Source organism: Danio aesculapii, chromosome 14 (genome assembly GCF_903798145.1).
Source record: "Danio aesculapii chromosome 14, fDanAes4.1, whole genome shotgun sequence".
Classification (NCBI taxonomy): domain Eukaryota; kingdom Metazoa; phylum Chordata; class Actinopteri; order Cypriniformes; family Danionidae; genus Danio; species Danio aesculapii.
The window spans coordinates 51,182,763-51,201,049 of NC_079448.1; the positions used below are offsets into that span (position 1 = coordinate 51,182,763).

The window sequence follows — 18,287 nt, forward strand, 5'->3', positions numbered from 1 at the left end:
ATATATATATATATATATATATATATATATATATATATATATATATATATATATATATATATATATATATATATATATATATATATATATATATATATATATGCAATCGAAATCAATATATTTAAATCCATTAAATAATAAAAAAGCACATGTTATGTAAAAGGATCATCATAATGTATATTTTTATTAAATATTGCAAGTTATACATAGCAGATATGGCCAGGTCATCTGTACTGTAATACAATAACAGAAATGACAGCTAATAAATGCATAATTTAATTGAAATTATACAATTATATACCTGATCACTCATTTTTGAGATCATTAATACTCTTACGACAAACAAACATGATGTTAAACTTCAGATTTAACAACAAAACACATTCAATTAGATGACACAGTGGCTCTGCGGTTAGCACTGTTGCCTCACAGCAAGAAGCTGGTTCGAGTCCTGGGTGGGTCAGTTGTCATTTCTGTGTGGAGCTTGCATGTTCTCCCGGTGTTGGTGTGGGTTTCCTCCGGGTGCTCCGGTTTCCCCCACAGTCCAAACACATGCGCTATAGGTGAACTGAATAAATACTAATTGGCTGGAGTGTATGGGTTTTCCCAGTACTGAGTTGCGGCTGGAAGGGCATCCGCTGTGTGAAGCATTTAGTGAAATAGTTGGTGGTTCATTCTGCTGTGGCGACCCCTGATGAATAAAGGGACAAAAATTCAGTTAAGATATTCAAGATATAAACTTACATTTTATACATTTAGAAAGTCAATAAAACGCATTAACAAATGGTTGAATTGTTAAACAAACAATCAGAAAGTTTATATTTATATTAATCATAGCAGTCACAACAATATAACTCAGACTTTAGAGTCAAAATACTGTAAAATAACCAATATTTACAGTAAAAACTGCATGCTGAGAAGATCTTGTCCGTTCATTGGTCAACCCGTAATATGGCGTCATCTACAAGCGACGCGACGGTATCACGGTAGCGTCGCACGGCGCGGATGTGGATGTGAGGAAAGTACAGCTTACTCGTAAATACAGAGGAACTTTAAATTGTGGTTATTTAAAAGACTCTAGTCATGTTACAAAATATTAGATAATAGTACTCGCTAAGTCATATGACTCTAGGTTTATTCAGCGGGCTAACGTTAAAGGTAACAAGCTAACACTTAACAGTAATATAACGTTATCGGCTTCGACTAAAACAGTAGTTCCCAGGATATATCACCGACTGGACGACTTCACACAGGTACAATACAATTTTCTCACTCTTTAAAGTACAATTATTGTGCTAGCAAGTGAATATGGTCAAAAACGAGGGACATGCTAAAACGCTTAACGTGAAAAAAGCTTAACGTGGCTTAAAGTAACTTACCTAAACATCAACCAGAGAAAACTGAGGTAAAGTTGGTTTTATATTCGCACATTCGTACATTTTTGAACCCTTACATCTGTCCAGTAAGCATTTTTTGTTTTAAAAGATCTCTAATAGATGTCTAATAGACGTCCAAATATAGTCGTGTTGACTAAAACAAGGCTACATTTGGGCTGTCAGTAAAAATCTAATAAATGTCTGAGAATAGGCCAAAACTAGACTAACAGTTAGTCATCAAATACACAGAAATAAATGGCTACACATATAAAGTCTGTCTATTTGACGACTAGTCTTGTTTTGGGCTATTCTTAGACATTTATTAGATGTTCACTGACAGCCCAAGCTTAGCCTTCTTTTAGCCAAACTGTCTATGTTTAGATGTCTGTTAAACACTAAATTATTTGCTGGGTTGTGACATGGTCCCTATATTATTTACCATGTTAATTTGGATATTTGGTCTCAACAACATCAGCACTATTTAATTGACTGTGAACAATCTTGTACTTTAATAGTCATTAGCTGCTTATACGAAGACTAAACATGATGTTAAATTTCAGAACTACAAAACACATTAAGCAAGGCGGTTAGCGCTGTTGCCTCACAACAAGAAGGTCACTGGTTCGAGTCCCGGCTGGGTCAGCTGGCATTTCTGTGTGGGTATGATAACCTTGGATAAAAATATCACGGTATTGTGATCACTGCTCTAAAATATATTCTTTTTAAATGTCTGGGTAAAAAAACAACACTTTTTTCCCCTTTTGAACACAATATATTTTATTTTGTGAAAGATTTAAAATATTTTGAAGCAGTAAACATGTCAGGCTAAAGAATTCAAATGAATCATTGACCACTTCTGTCTTCATTAGTTTTAAAAACACAGATTTCTTTCCCATTTAAAACAGCATTAAAACAGCATTAAAACAGCATTTTGGAGATCTTTTCTGTTGGAGACACTGTTGTCCTAAAAACAAAAAAAAGTAAATAAAAATCTTACACACACCTTAGGAACGGTATTACAGAAAATGTTGCCGGTTTTTAAAAACCTTGACTTTTCCAAACCGCGGTATACCTTGAAAACGGTTATCATCCCATGCCTAGACATCAGAAAGTGTTTGTCGCCAATAAAACTTGATAGAAATTTGATTTTCTTTGCTTGTTGTTAGGGTACATTAAGCCATGTTAAGCTTTTTCCTTATAATAGACTTCAATAGGGGGAAAACAGTCCATGCTTATTCTTTTTTTTTACAGTAGTTAGGGTTAATTACAAGAAAAGTTTGACAGAAATGTGGGTTTCTCAGGCTGATGTTTAGGTACATTAAGCCACGTTAAGCTTTTTTCACGTTAAGTGTTTTAGAATGTCCCAAAAACGAGGCGAGCCATTTTAGTGTCTAAAGCTACATGAAATTATATTTACCCAAAATGCTAAAATGGCTACTTTAATGTTTCAAAAGACTTTTGTGAAAATGACATTTCAAAATATATGGTATATAATGTACAAATTGAGGTAAGGTTGGTTTTATATTCGCACATTCATCCAGTGACAATTTGTGACATGCTCCCCATAGTGTTTACTATCATACTTCGAATATTCGGTATGAAATCTGACTTTCATGACTTGAAAACAACATTAGCACTATTTTTTGGACTGTAAACAATGTCGTACTTTGATAGTCATGGGCTGCTAATATGATTTCACTATTTAAAATTTGCAAAGAATATTTTTGTGATATTATATTAATAAGGAGAAAGTGTAAATATAAAACCAACTTTACCTCAGTAATGTACAACCACCTTTCAGAGTATATAAGTTTTGTCTTGTATACTCATTTTGATTTATAATGTTATTCATTAAAAATATATCAAACAATTAGTAATCTTATTTTTGTACGTAAAAGAAGTGTTTTGTGCTTTAATGTGTCATTAAATAAATATACATATATTTTTAATTATGTGTGACAATATTGTTTACATACATGCATACATACAGGCTTAATCAAAAGTAATAATAGGCAATAAAAATTAGTGATGAAGTCCATCTTTCAAATATTGACATAGAAAATATGAAATCCTATTTATTATAATCTATTTAGAGACTCCAGTGATACTGCAAGTTCTATAGCTATTAAATATTGCCTAGTCACTATTCGCCCACCCTGTATATAAAATGGTTACACTGAATAGCATTTTAGTGCTTGTCCTAAATAAATCGAATCTGTTTAATTATGGTTATCACAATAATAGAATGCAATGTTTATATCGCAGAGAGGTGTAGTAAATGACATTTATTTTCTGTTACATGCATTTGTGTGGTTTGCTTGCATTTGGTTGTTTATCCGAATTTGACCAAACAGATGGGGCTTTACACTGTCTTTATACCTGCCTCCCCACTAGGTGCTGCTTTGCTATTGGCTAGAGCGTCCCAAAGGTGAGCTGAAAATAAACAATAATGGCAGGAGCCAAACTAAGAGAAAAAAATGACAACAGCCAATCAGAATTAGAGTTTTTCAGTCATTCATACTGTAATAAAGTCATAATTTGACATAATTTTTTCTTAGCCTGAATTAGACTATGTTAGATAAGATTATTTTTGTATATTTTATTGTATATATTATTTTTGTATAATGTTAAATACATTACTTTTATAAATTGCTAATAAAACAGCATCTCTGGAAATGTTATATCACAATAAATATCATTATAACAATTCTTGAAAATTGTGTTCTCAGTATTGTGCAGCCCTACTGTCTTCTATCATATGAAAAAATAAGTAAATAAATAAATAAACAGGACACTTTCTACTATATATGCTGGACATAATATATAATTTACATCTTTTTTGATTCTTGAAAATCCTTTTCATCTTTTTTTTTATTAAGCAAACACTTGAATAACAGTAAGTACATGAGATGTGAAATATATAGTAAAATCAGCTGGTTTTAAACACACAGAATAATAATAATAATACAGTACAGTTATATAAACAACCCTTTTCATCTTTGATTATTCTCCTTCACAGTCATGACCGCAGAAGTTGCAGAAAAGTCTGTGGAGGAGGGCCTGAGCTCGTCAGGCAGCGCTGGTTCTTCAGGCACCAGATTCGACCTGGATAAAGAGACAGAGCTGCGCTTTGAGGTGGAAGCAGGAGAACGAGTCCAGCTGGAGCTGCTGTCCGGCTTTGCTGAGATATTCGGATCTGAGCTGAACCGCAATAAGAAGTACACTTTCGGACCTGGCTCGAAGATCGCTGTGTTCACCTGGCAGGGCTGCGGTGTGGCGCTTTCAGGCAAAACAGAGGTGAGAGAGAGGAAGTCGTGAAGCAGACTTTTATTTCAGTATGTTAATGTACTTCTAACAGGCTCTATGCACCGTGTGACAACCAAATGTCACTGTGTGACACTAAAATAAACACTAAAATAAAAAGTGTTCACGAAGTTGTTCAAGCATAAAACAAGAAAGACCTCGTAAATGCTAGTGCCGTCAGTAGCAGCAGGCTAGTGCAGAAACCTCATTGAAAATACTGGGGTAAAATACATTTCCATTTTAAATGTTGCTGAAAATGTAATTTAATGCAGTGCTTCTTGTCCGGTCTGAGACCCACTTTATATTGGATATCAGTCAGACAGTGTAGATCACTGACTTTTAAAGAAATCAGATCTTAAAATTGCGATTATTTATTTATTTTTTTGTATTGGAGCGACTGGAAGCTCTTGGGCTGGCTTATTGAAAATTAAAAGTCTGTGTGCATATACCTCACTGAAACTGAATATTGAGTAGGGGGCGGGGCTTTCTTTTTGCGCATCATTCCCTTATAGGGACAGAGAGCAATGTGTCAAAATCTGAAGGCCACGCCCCCCAGTAGAAAAACAATCTAAACCACTTTATTGACTTTGTATTGCGGGAGAGTGGCTCCTTGTCATTTCTGGGGTAAAGTCTAGATCGCATATGCGGCCGGCCGGAAGTGAGATATGCACATTAATATAGCAGCATTTTTTTATGATACTGTATAACAGTAATTAAGATTTTCACAGTACAGTGACGGTTGGGTTTAGCATTGGGGTGGGGGTAGGTATTAAAAAGGACAATTTATTGGGTAATTTAATAGAAAACAAATAATACTCTGTACAACTACTGTTTTTCCATTACTGTGACGGTTGGGGTGGGGGCAGGGTCGTAGCAGACATTTTAAAAGTGGGGGGAACAGCTGAATGAGATCCAAAAGTTCACGTTCATATAATTGTTAATCACCTGTTTCTAAATGGTCTGTCTCTAAAAGTGAGGGGGACGTATCCCCGCCAGTTGCTATGCCCCTGGGTGGGGGTAGACATTAATAAAATACAATAAATGGGAAATTTAATAAATAATAGAAATAATTCTCATTATCCGCTCTAGAAACAACCCATTTCTGGTGAATAAAAAATGTTAACCCTTTCAGGAGATTGCATACAGTGCACCCTTTTGTTTTTTTTATACTGAATAAAAGTACACTGTTTTTATTATAATTGTGATTAGACTAATACAAAACACCTTTTACACTTTTAAATGATGCACGGCCTAAAATGGAGGAAAAAATATGCAGACGTGCAAAGTCCGATGCTGGATTGTAATCAGACTTTAATTGAAGATTTTTTCAGAAGATTAACTTGCACAAATTATTTACATAAAGAATAAACATTGTAAATTTTGATTTCACTCTTTAATGACATTAACAAACTCATATGAATTTTTTTTCTGTAAATACAGGTGGCTTATGTGTCCAAAGATACCCCAATGCTGCTATACCTGAACACACATGCCGCTCTAGAGCAGATGAGACGGCAGGCGGAGAAAGACAACGAGAGAGGCCCTCGGGTATGTAAACACACTTGTTGAAGAATTAAAATGTCACTGGAGGTCTAATAAGTTTGCCTTCAGCTGTAAATGAATGGTCAAAAATAATATAAACTGTTAATAATGTAAAAATAATATAAATGAAATGTATAAAATAATTATAATTTAATAATATAAATCATAAATGGCTCTTAGTTGTTATTTGAATATTGAATATCTGTTTAATCTGCATTTGTCATCATAGGTAATGGTCGTCGGCCCAACCGATGTTGGAAAGTCAACAGTATGTCGGATGCTGCTGAATTATGCAGTGCGACTGGGACGCAGACCTACACTGGTGGAACTGGACGTCGGCCAGAGCAGTGTAAGTAAATGATGCCCGAGCGATCGATGCAGCATCTTCTAAACATAACAGGCTTATTAAGAAGTGAAGATCTACAGTTGAAGTATTAATAGCCCAACTGTATATTTTTAACCTCAAATTTCTGTTTAACGGAGAGATTTTTCCAACGCATTTCCAAACATAATATTTCCAATAACTGATTTATTTTATCTTTGCCATGATGACAGCACATCATATTTGACTAGATATTTTTTAAGATACTTGTATTCAGCTTAAAGTGACATTTTAAACTTAACTAGGTTAATTAGGATAATTAAGCAAGTCATTGTATAACGATGGTTTGTTCTGTAGACATTCGAAAACAATTATTGCCTAAAGGGGGCTAATAATATTGACCTTAAAATGGTTTAAAAAAATTAAAAACTACTTTTATTCTAGCCGAAATAAAACAAATAAGACTTTCTCCAGAAGAAAAAATATTATAGGAAATAGGGCTGTGCAATTAATCGAAAATTTGGTTTCAATTTCGATTTTGGCTTCTAACAATTATGAAAAAAAATGAATCGAGATTAAATGATTACTGCATCATATACCGCCCCCTTTCTAGTTGTACATATCTGTTGTTCTCCAAAGCTCAGATTCTTGTGAAAATGACTGAAAGCATGTACTGTAATGTAACGTTTGCAGCCCGAATGCGCATCATTCACTGATGTACATTCGAATCATTCATGTTTTTAAAAGAGCAAAAGAGATTGCATGCTGTTGTGTGTGTGTTAGTGTGCGCGCTCAGCCTCGGAGACGAGCAGAGCACACACATCTAACGCCATCCTAATGCGATCGCTTTAATGGTCAAATACATGCACATTTGTGTCAGAGCGCGGTGTTTAGTAAATATTCATATTAACCCTCATTTGTATAATAAACAAACAAGTTGAGAATCAAAAGACAAGTGAAAGTGAAACCATTAAGCAGAACCTGCTCTTAAAATGACAGCCCGCAATATTTCTGCTGCCGACTGTTTTTATCATTAATCAAACAACAAAAGGAGAAAATCCCTCACTGCTCTTGACTGAAGGACTTTTGAAGCTATAATTAAAGTTCTCACAGTGAAGATGCTTAAAGCACATATTTTTATTCTATTGTTTTTATTTCCCTTTCCTTATTTACAGGGAGCAAAATAACTATATACAGTTGAAGTCAGAATTATTGGCCCTCCTGAATTATTAGCGACCCTTTCCCGCAATTTCTGTTAGATGGAAAGATTTATTTTCAACCCATTTCTAAACATAATAGTTTTAATAACTCATTTCTAATAACTGATTTCTTTTATCTTTGCTTTGACAGTAAATAATATTAGACTAGATATTTTTCAAGATATAAGCATTCAGCTTAAAGTGCTTAAAGCTTAAATTCAAAGGCTGAATTAGGGTAATTAGGCAAGTCCCTGTATAACAGTAGTTTCTTCTGCAGACAATCAAAAATATATATAGCTTAATATTGCTAATAATATTGACCTTAAAATATGTTTCAAAATATTTAAACCTGCTTTTATTCTAGCCGAAATAAAACAAACAAGCCTTTCTCCTGAAGAAAAAATATTATAGGAAATACTGTGAAAAATTGCTCTGTTAAACATCATTTGGGAAATATTTATTTTAAAAAATTCACTGGAGGGCGAATAATTTTGATTTCAAATGATAATCTTTTTGAATAATCGTGACCAAAATAATCATGATTAGGATTTTTCCCATAATCGAGCAGCCCTAATAGAAAATACTGTGAAAAATGCCTTGCTCTGTTCAACATCATTTGGGAGATTCAACTGTACATGCATGATTAATTGTTTTGGCTTGCAGGTCTCGGTCCCTGGAACCATGTCGGCTCTGTGCATCGAGCGTCCTGCTGATGTTGAAGAAGGTTTCTCAGTTCAGGCGCCGCTCGTGTTTCATTTCGGCTCCACCACTCCAGGAACAAACATCAAACTTTACAACAAGGTAATAATGACACCGATGCACTTAAGGGAGTGTTGTTTTTACACATCAGCTTTGGCCTGTATATCATTGGAACAGATGGAGCTGATTTAATGAGCAGCAAACTATGCTGGGATTGTATAATCAATAATGAACAAGACAAGATGCATCAATCTTTCTCCTAATGCAACTATATTATAAGAAACTAAGTCTGCCTCGACCTAACCTTGACCTCTACGCCTTTTCACAATTGCGTTCTATGCTCATTTCTTAACAAAGAGCTTAATTATCATTGAGAGGAGAGTTCCTCAAGTTAAATATTTACATAATAAATTTGGAGTGATAGTTCACTTACTGTAGCATGGGAAAGATAGTGAGCCATCAAGAACCATCTGTTGATCAAAAGGGATTCTTTTTAATTAGAATATGCAAAAAGGTACACAAATTGGGATCATACAAATGCAAAGAAAATGAAGTGTGTGTGCATATGTGTGCATGTGTGTGCGCGTGCATGTAAAGGTAACTTGGTCAGAGTACAGGTCAGAGTACATACATAAGGGACAATAACAGTCAATAAATGAAGCAAGTATCATAGATGTAAGTAAAACAGATTGAAAGAAACCAGTCAGTGGTAAGGAATGACGACAATGCTTGTAATGTATGATAGTAATAATGACAGTAAAAAGAGAGGACAACAGTAATAATAACTGACAAATAATAAATCACAAGCACTACACCAGCTACTACAGAAAGTTAATAATATTACAACTACTACTACTGCTACTACAGCCACAACCATGACTACTACTACTACAATGTCTATTACTACTACAGCGTCTATTACAACTGATACTACTACTACTACAATATCTACTACTACTGATACTACTACAGCGTCTACTACAACTGATACTACTACTACAGCGTCTACTGTAAATGATACTACTACTACAATATCTATTACTACTGATACTACTACAGCGTCTACTACAACTGATACTACTACTACAATGTCTACTACTACTGATACTACTACAGCGTCTACTACAACTGATACTACTACTACAATGTCTACTACTACTGATACTACTACAGCGTCTACTACAACTGATACTACTACTACAATGTCTACTACTACTGATACTACTACAGCGTCTACTACAACTGATACTACTACTACAATGTCTACTACTACTGATACTACTACAGTGTCTACTCCAACTGGTACTACTACAACAATATCTACTACTACTACTGATACTACTACAATATCTACTACAACTGATACTACTACTACAGTGTCTACTACTACTGATACTACTACAGTGTCTACTACAACTGATACTACTACTACAATGTCTACTACTTCTGATACTACTACAGCATCTACTACAGCTGGTACTACTACAACAATATCTACTACTACTACTGATACTACTACAATGTCTACTACTGAAACGACTACAGCAATCACTGCTACTACAACATCTACATCAACAACATCTACTGCTTCTGATACTACTACAACGACTACTACTATTACTACTAATACTATTATTACTACTACTACAACAACACCTTTACAACTTCTGATACCACTATACCAGCAACATCTACTACTACAGAAACTACTACAACTACTACTTCAACAAGCAAAAAAATAAAAAAGGGTATTCTTTTAACCTCATCATCATTAGACGAAATTTTTATAAGGAGAGTATTTTGATGGACATTTTTAAAAAGGTACCACCAGGAAGAGTTTAACATTTATATATATATATATATATATATATATATATATATATATATATATATATATATATATATATATATATATATATATATATATATATATATATATATTATATATATATATAAAATAGAACTAAAAAACATATTTAACTTTGAATAATTTTTTTTGTAAATTTAATCTATTTATATTTGATCTATTTGTCTAAGTAACTTTTTTAGTATAATACAAATTTGTTTTTAGCATGTAATATTTTACTGTATATCCATTTGGCCACGAAATAGCCATAAGTTGCTGATGTGGTAATAAATAAATAAATTTAACTTCATCTATTTTAAACAGTGAGTGTTCTCACTCGTAAGTCCAGCAAAGATCTGGTAACGGAAGTGTAACACTTTATTGTTATACCTAATTTACATTCAAGGAGAAATCATGTTGAGTTAGTCTACCAAAAGGTCTGTGATTGTTCCTAATCAACATTCAAAGAGAATCCTTATTAACATGATCAAATGGGAAGAAACGGTATAAAATGTCTGCACAGAGACTCACCGGTGTTCATTCTGACTCCGGTGAACCCAAGATACTGCTGTGTGCTTTGTTTCCACTACTCTGAAATAAAACTTATTTTTTCTTCAAGACGTCCTCATCATTTATTCTTACAATCTAGTGTGGTTATTTAGGAATATTGGTAACGCTTTACAATAAGGTTGTTTTAGTTAATGCATTTAACAAACAATGAACAACACATTTATTACAGTATTTGTTCATGTTAGTTTATGAAAATACAGTTATTGATGTGGCTGACACGGTGGCTCAGTGGTTAACACTGTCGCCTCACAGCAAGAAGGTCACTGGTTCGAGTGCCAGTTGGGTCAGTTGGCATTTCTGTGTGTAGTTTGCATGTTCTCCCCCGTTGGTGTGGTTTTACTCCGGGTGCTCTGGTTCCCCCAGAGTCCAAAGACATGCGCTATAGGTGAATTGAATAAACTAAATTCGCCGTAATCTATGTGTGTAAATGAGTGTGTATGGGTGTTTCCCAGCACTGGGTTGCAGCAAGAAGGGCATATGCTGGATAAGTTGGCGGTTCATTCCGCTGTGGCGACCCCTGATGAATAAAGGAACTAAGCCGAAGGAAGATGAATGAATGAGTTATTGATGTTAACTCACGGTGCATTAACTAATGTTAACAGGAGAGAATTTGGAACTTCATAATGCATTAGTAAATGTTGAACTATGATGAATAAATGCTGTACAAGTATTGTTTATAGTTAGTTCATGTTAGTAAAAAATACATTAACTAATGAAACCTTATTGTAAAGTGTGACTGAAATATAAAGTATAGTTTTATAGTAGTACCGTTTTTATCACTGGTTGCATTGTGACTCATGAATAATTGCATAGAAACGGTATCAGTATTAATTACACTAAAGGCGTTTAGTGACTAGTAGCACTGTTAAAGGAGACCTATTATGCCCCTTTTTACAAGAAAATAAGTCTCTGATGTCTCTAGAGTGTGTATGTGATGTTTCAGCTCAAAATCCCACACAAATAATGTTTTAGAGCTCTCTGAAACTGCCCCCTTTAGGCTTTGATCCTAATTGTGCTGTTTTGGTGACTGTCGCTTTAAATTCAAATGAGATTGTGTGCTTTTCAAAAAAGGGCGGAGCTACAAATGCCTGTGTGTCAGCATAGTGGCAGATTAAAAAGCAAGACTATGGTCTGAGACTAAGGCTTTCCCCCTCTGATGACACGAACAAAGGGAGAATGTCAATCAAAGTGTTTCTGCAGACTGTTTTTATCAAGTGTGATTATAAAGAAATAAATTAATTAGTTTTATTCATTAAAGGCTGATTATTATTTTCTCAATGTGTACAGCTGACTTCAAGCCTTGCAGAAGCGTTTTCTCAGCGCTGTGAGGTGAACCGCAGAGCTAGCGTTGGCGGCTGCATCATCAACACCTGCGGCTGGGTCAAAGGCTCCGGATACCAGGCTCTGGTGCACTGTGCTTCAGCCTTTCAGGTACGCTCGCGTCTTATTGTTGCGATTAATTGCTGAAAATTGATCACGATATTCTGTATTATCATGATATCAAGATTCTGTATTATCATGATGTCCAACTAAGCTGTGAAAACCAGTTGTAATAACTAGAGATGCTCTGATCAGAATTTTTGCAGCCGATACTGAATACTGATTCTGATGCTTTAAGCTTTGCATAAAGCACATTTTCCCTCTAAGTGTGATACTTAAGTGGAGATCTCTTCTTACCTAAGAGAATAAATTAAGCATGCTGCTTTTAATCCCTTAAGCACGTCTCTTTTAACCATTTAGGTGTGGTCATGTCCAGAAGCAGCTTTACAGAAAATAATAGATAGCCTAGTGGTACTGTGCGCTGACATATAGCACTGACGTGGTCACAGAGACCCGAGTTCGATTCTTGGCTCGTGGTCATTTGAAGATCCTTCCCTTCTCTCTGTTCTCAATGCTTTCCTGTCTGAAATCTCTACTGTGCTATCATAATAAAGGTGAAAAACCCTTAATAAATAAATAAAAATTGGTAAGAAAAATCAGGGGCGTAGAAATAGCATGGACGAAAGGGACGTGTCCCCAGCAATATCCACCGTCTACTGTAATGTCCACACCAATAATTTAATTCACTTAAAAATCACGCTTCCAACATTAATCTGGACATGCAGAAAGGGTTAAATTACATTCTCTACTCGAGTCGTACCGCCCCAAAACAGATATGAACATTGTGATTGGCTGAGCCTTTCTTCCCTGCTCTCATGTGAGAGGCTGTAGCTGTGTTCAGATGTAACAGCGTCAAAACTGTGCAAGAATAAGGTGTGTGAGGTGGCTGACGCGCAAGTGAAGATGGTGGCAGCAAAAAAAGGTGGACGTAAGGAGTTTTTTTCAACATAACAATTGGTGGGATTCTAGGTCTACGATCTTGAGAAAAATGACAAACAATGCAATTTGGAAACATTGCAAATGATGAAAGAAGAGTTTAGCATGTCTCAATCAAGAAAAGGTTTGGAGCGCATATTTGATGCATAAGAAGTTAAAATGCACACCAATAGTCCATTACTTCTTTAGTAAAAGAAAATAGGCATTTAAACTACTGTTATAGTTTTACTGTTATGTATATAATATTTATTATTAAATATTCATGTTTTATTTATCTAATTTTTCCAGCCAGTGAACTTGCAATATTGTCAAAAACACAGAACTTTCAGTTCTTATATGTAAAAAGGCCTAAATACATGCAAGACCATTAGAATATTTTGCTCATCTCCAACTATTGACTTCAGATCTGGAGAGCCTCACAGCAGCTCAATGAGGGAGATATCTTTTCTGATCTATTCATTTTACCTAACCAATGTATGTGTGTGCTTAGACCATCACTGTGCCTCTCTCAATCTGTTTTCTTGCTCATTTACTCTCGTCGCCATGATTTCCGGGATATTTTAACTAATTTGCGAGGATCTGTGAATATTCGGAATCGCAGAATTTCCAGGGAGGTCAAGAGGTGGGATGAAACTCTAGATGGGGGCGATCGCTCCACTCACGTCACAGCAGCTCAAAACACTGGATATATAATGGTTGCAACAAAGATGCCATCACTCATTCGTGTCGCACCAATAAACGATATAAACAGAGGTCTGTATATATTTTAGCTGCTGTGACACGATCGCTCACACCCCCACAAATAATTTACCTCCTCATGTGTTTTAGCAGCACATGTGTATTCCTCTGCTTGTAAATGCATAAACAAACACATGCGATTGGTTCCTGACATCGGCTAGATTGGCGAGTACGGCTTGAGTTATTAAATGTGATTATCAGCCAAAACCGATCTCTGGCTGATCGATCCGAGCATCTCTAGTAATAACAGAAAAAAGCTTTGTGTATTGCTTTATGATATATACTATTACCCCTCCTGTTAAATTTAAATTATTTTATATTTTCTCCCAATTTCTGTTTAACAGAGAGATTTTTTTCAACACATTTCTAAACATAATAGTTTTAATAACTCATTTCAAATATCTGATTTATTTTATCTTCGCCATGATGACAGTACATGATATTTGACTAGATATTTTTTAAGATTTAAGATCTAGTATTTAGTATTAAAGTGACATTTATAGGCTTAACTAGGTTAAATAGGCAAGTTAGGGTAATTATGCTTGTCATTGTATAACAAAGTTTTGCTTCTGTAGCCAATTGAAAAAAAAAAATTATTAAGGAGGCTAATAATATTGACCTTTAAATGCTTCAAAAATATTTATAAGTTGCTCTTATTCAAGCCGAAATAAAGCAAATAAGACTTTCTCCAGAAGAAAAAATATTATCGGAAATACTGTGAAAATTTTCTCGCTCCATCAAACATCATTTAAAGAGCACATAGTTGACCTCTTTTTTATGATTTAATATTAATATTATGGTTGTTCTGAGTGTGCCAGTTTAGGTTCAGTTTAAAACACAATTCAGATTTTTTATTATAATGTGTTAAAAAGTGTCATGTTGGGGGCGTGTCCACAGCTCGCTGATTTATGGGTGTGTTGCTTCACATGTAGACTAGTTTCGGCTTCCCGCCAACGTAACAAGGGGGCGGGGCCATGAGCTCACCCGCTCTGCGTTTGCAACAGAGTCTGACAGGCAGACTGAGAGAAGGAGCAGGAGAAGAGGATCCGCAATCAGTTGTACATGTACGACTCGGACAGACCAAGCAGAGAGTACAAAATCATATGTGTCTTTGTACAGTTTTACAGCCAACTGTGCGCTAGTTTCAAGTGCTGAGCTTGTACACAGAAACTAATAACCACGCACACTGAATTAACTTTGACTAAGGCACCAAATGCGCCGCTCGAAGCCACGACACGGCACACCAGACACGCATTTTTTAATTCTAAACATAGGTTTCTGAAGCGGTCCGCGGCGCCCAGCCGTCGACTTGAGTGTACCCTGATAGAAACCGATGTTTAGAATTCTAAAACGCATGCTAGTTAAGATCACAGGGAGCTTCTGGGATCGCAAGAAATGCAAACGGCTGAAGTATAAGGTAGACTCGATGAGAAGTACACATGTTTGCAAACCTACCTAAAGATACAACCAATAATTCCGATTAGAGCGATAATGTGGAGAATATTGATCTTGTGTTGAGCCCAATGAGTCTTGCATCTAAAAATAGAGCTAGCGTGTTCCTTTAGTGATATTGCTTCGACTCACGCTGAAAATGGCGGACGTGAATCAACAAACTGAGGATATGATGACGCGCCTGTCAATCAATATTGGTGGGCGGGGGGACCGCTCTGCTACGTAAAGTTGCGGTCGATTTGAAAACCGCTCCAATTGGTCCACCGTTTTTTATGTTGCTAAATTGAAAAAAAAGCACTGGGTGTGTTTATATCACCCCAGAATGACAGTTTATACACCATACATGCACATATGTCTGTCCAAACAGCTTGAAAAGTAGATTTTTTACCATAGGTGCCCTTTAAGAAATATTTTTAAAAGATGCTAATAATTACTCATTTTGCCCTCAAATGTGCATTTAAATTATCACAGTATGTTAAATGAATATCTTTCTATTTTCAGGTGGATGTGGTTCTCGTCCTGGACCAGGAGCGTCTGTACAATGAGCTGAAACGGGACCTTCCACACTTTGTACGTGTCGTTTTACTCCCCAAATCCGGCGGAGTAGTCGAGCGCTCTAAAGACTGTCGGCGAGAAACACGCGACGAAAAGATCCGCGAATATTTCTACGGCTTCAGAGGAACGTCGTTTTATCCTCACGCTTTCGATGTGCGCTTTTCAGATGTGCGCATTTATAAAATCGGCGCGCCGTCAATTCCGGACTCTTGCCTTCCTCTGGGAATGTCCCAAGACGATACACAGCTCAAACTGGTGCCGGTGAGTCCCGGCCGAGATTTGACCCATCATGTGTTGAGTGTGAGTTCGGTGGACGATGAGGCGGAGGTGGGTCAGAGTCGGGGGATTTTGGAGAGTCCCGCGTGTGGTTTTATTGTGGTGACGGCAGTGGACACACAGGCGCAGGTGATGACGGTGCTTTCACCCGCTCCCAGACCGCTACCACGACACACACTGCTCATCATGGACATTCGCTTCATTGACCTCAAATAGTAATGGATTTCATAGCTTTTGTATGGAGCCAGATCAGTCTAAAAATAATACATTTACAAAATTTTATTTGTAAATTTTAAACATAATTCATTCATTCGCAAACACAATTTGTGAAATAAAAAATACAATTCATAAATCTGCAAATCCAATTCGTTAATTCAAAACACAATTCAGAAATATGCAAATACAATTTGTCAATTCAAAACACAATTCGTAAATTCAAAACACAGTTCATAAATATGCAAATCCAATTTGTCAATTCAAAACACAGTTCATAAATATGCAAATCCAATTTGTCAATTCAAAACACAGTTCATAAATATGCAAATCCAATTCTTAAATTCAATACACAATTTCTACATTCAAAACACAATTCATAAATTAAAAACGCAATTCATAAATTAAAAACGCAATTCATAAATATGCAAATCCAATTCATAAATTCAAAACACAATTCATAAATATGCAAATCCAATTCGTAAATTCAAAACACATTTCATAAATATGCAAATCCAATTTGTAAATTCAAAACACAATTCATAAATATGCAAATCCAATTCATAAATTCAAAACACATTTCATAAATATGCAAATCCAATTTGTAAATTCAAAACACAATTCATAAATATGCAAATCCAATTCATAAATTCAAAACACAATTCATAAATATGCAAATCCAATTCATAAATTCAAAACACAATTCATAAATATGCAAATCCAATTTGTAAATTCAAAACACATTTCATAAATATGCAAATCCAATTTGTAAATTCAAAACACAATTCATAAATATGCAAATCCAATTCATAAATTCAAAACACAATTCATAAATATGCAAATCCAATTCATAAATTCAAAACACAATTCATAAATATACAAATCCAATTCATAAATTCAAAACACAATTCATGAATATGCAAATCCAATTCATAAATTCAAAACACAACTCATGAATATGCAAATCCAATTTGTAAATTCAAAACACAATTCGTAAATTCAAAACACATTTCATAAATATGCAAATCCAATTTGTAAATTCAAAACACAATTTGTAAATTCAAAACACAATTCATAAATATGCAAATCCAATTTGTAAATTCAAAACACAATTCATAAATATGCAAATCCAATTCAGAAATTCAAAACACAATTTGTAAATTTAAAACACAATTCGTAAATGGACACATCCAATTCATTTGGGAAATTATTTACGTTTTTTTACTTGTGAATTCACAAATTGTGTTTTGAATTTACAAATTGGATTTGTGTATTTATGATTTGTTTTGAATTTACGATTTAAATTGTGTAAATGTGTATTATGCTGTGCATATATGAGTTTTATTTTTGCAAATGTATTATTTTTGAGACTGATCTGGCTCCATATTTTTGTCTTGTTTCTGAACAAAGAAATTCACAAAGGTTTATAACCACTTGAGGGGGAGGAAATGTTCATTTTTAAACTATGCCTTTAATACACGTATTCATATACATTTTTTATAAAGTTTTCCCAACACTGCAAATAATGCTTTCTTAGAGTTTTTCTCTTGTTATTTAATCCAAATATCCAACAATTCTAAGGGATAGTTCACCCAAAATTTAACATTTGCTCACCCTCAAGTGGTTATAGGGTTGTCATGATACTGGAATTCAGTACTAATCAGTACTGAAATTTTAAAAACTTCCATGTCCCGCTATCGTTTGAGCGCTGTTGAGCATGTTCTTAACTGCCAGTGTGCTCACATGTTTAACAGAAATGACTGTGATTGGCCGTGAGGGTCATCAGATCACCGAACTCACCGATGTTGACTGAGAGTAACTACAGATACAAGGACACTGGTGCATTTCAAAGTCACGTCGATCAGCTGGTCTGCCTATAC

At 35.0% G+C, this 18,287-nt stretch overlaps 1 protein-coding gene across 1 annotated transcript; it reads left to right on the forward strand.

Moving 5' to 3' along the window:
- The first annotated feature begins 999 nt into the window (after positions 1-999).
- clp1 (cleavage factor polyribonucleotide kinase subunit 1) lies at positions 1,000-16,582 on the forward strand. Its single transcript, XM_056472752.1, has 7 exons — positions 1,000-1,253; positions 4,396-4,673; positions 6,120-6,227; positions 6,451-6,570; positions 8,406-8,543; positions 12,145-12,288; positions 15,865-16,582. Exons 2-7 carry the CDS (start codon positions 4,398-4,400, stop codon positions 16,408-16,410), a joined length of 1,332 nt encoding a protein of 443 aa, XP_056328727.1. The 5' UTR covers positions 1,000-1,253; positions 4,396-4,397; the 3' UTR covers positions 16,411-16,582.
- Positions 16,583-18,287: the final 1,705 nt, after the last annotated feature.

What these genes read in the sequence shown, in the direction of transcription:
- clp1 (XM_056472752.1), top strand. Translation starts at nt 4,398, where the DNA reads ATGACCGCAGAAGTTGCAGAAAAGTCTGTGGAGGAGGGCCTGAGCTCG. An exon ending in TGGACGTCGGCCAGAGCAGT is followed by an intron (nt 6,571 to 8,405) that starts GTAAGTAAATGA and finishes TTTGGCTTGCAG; the next exon opens with GTCTCGGTCCCTGGAACCAT. An exon ending in ACATCAAACTTTACAACAAG is followed by an intron (nt 8,544 to 12,144) that starts GTAATAATGACA and finishes CAATGTGTACAG; the next exon opens with CTGACTTCAAGCCTTGCAGA.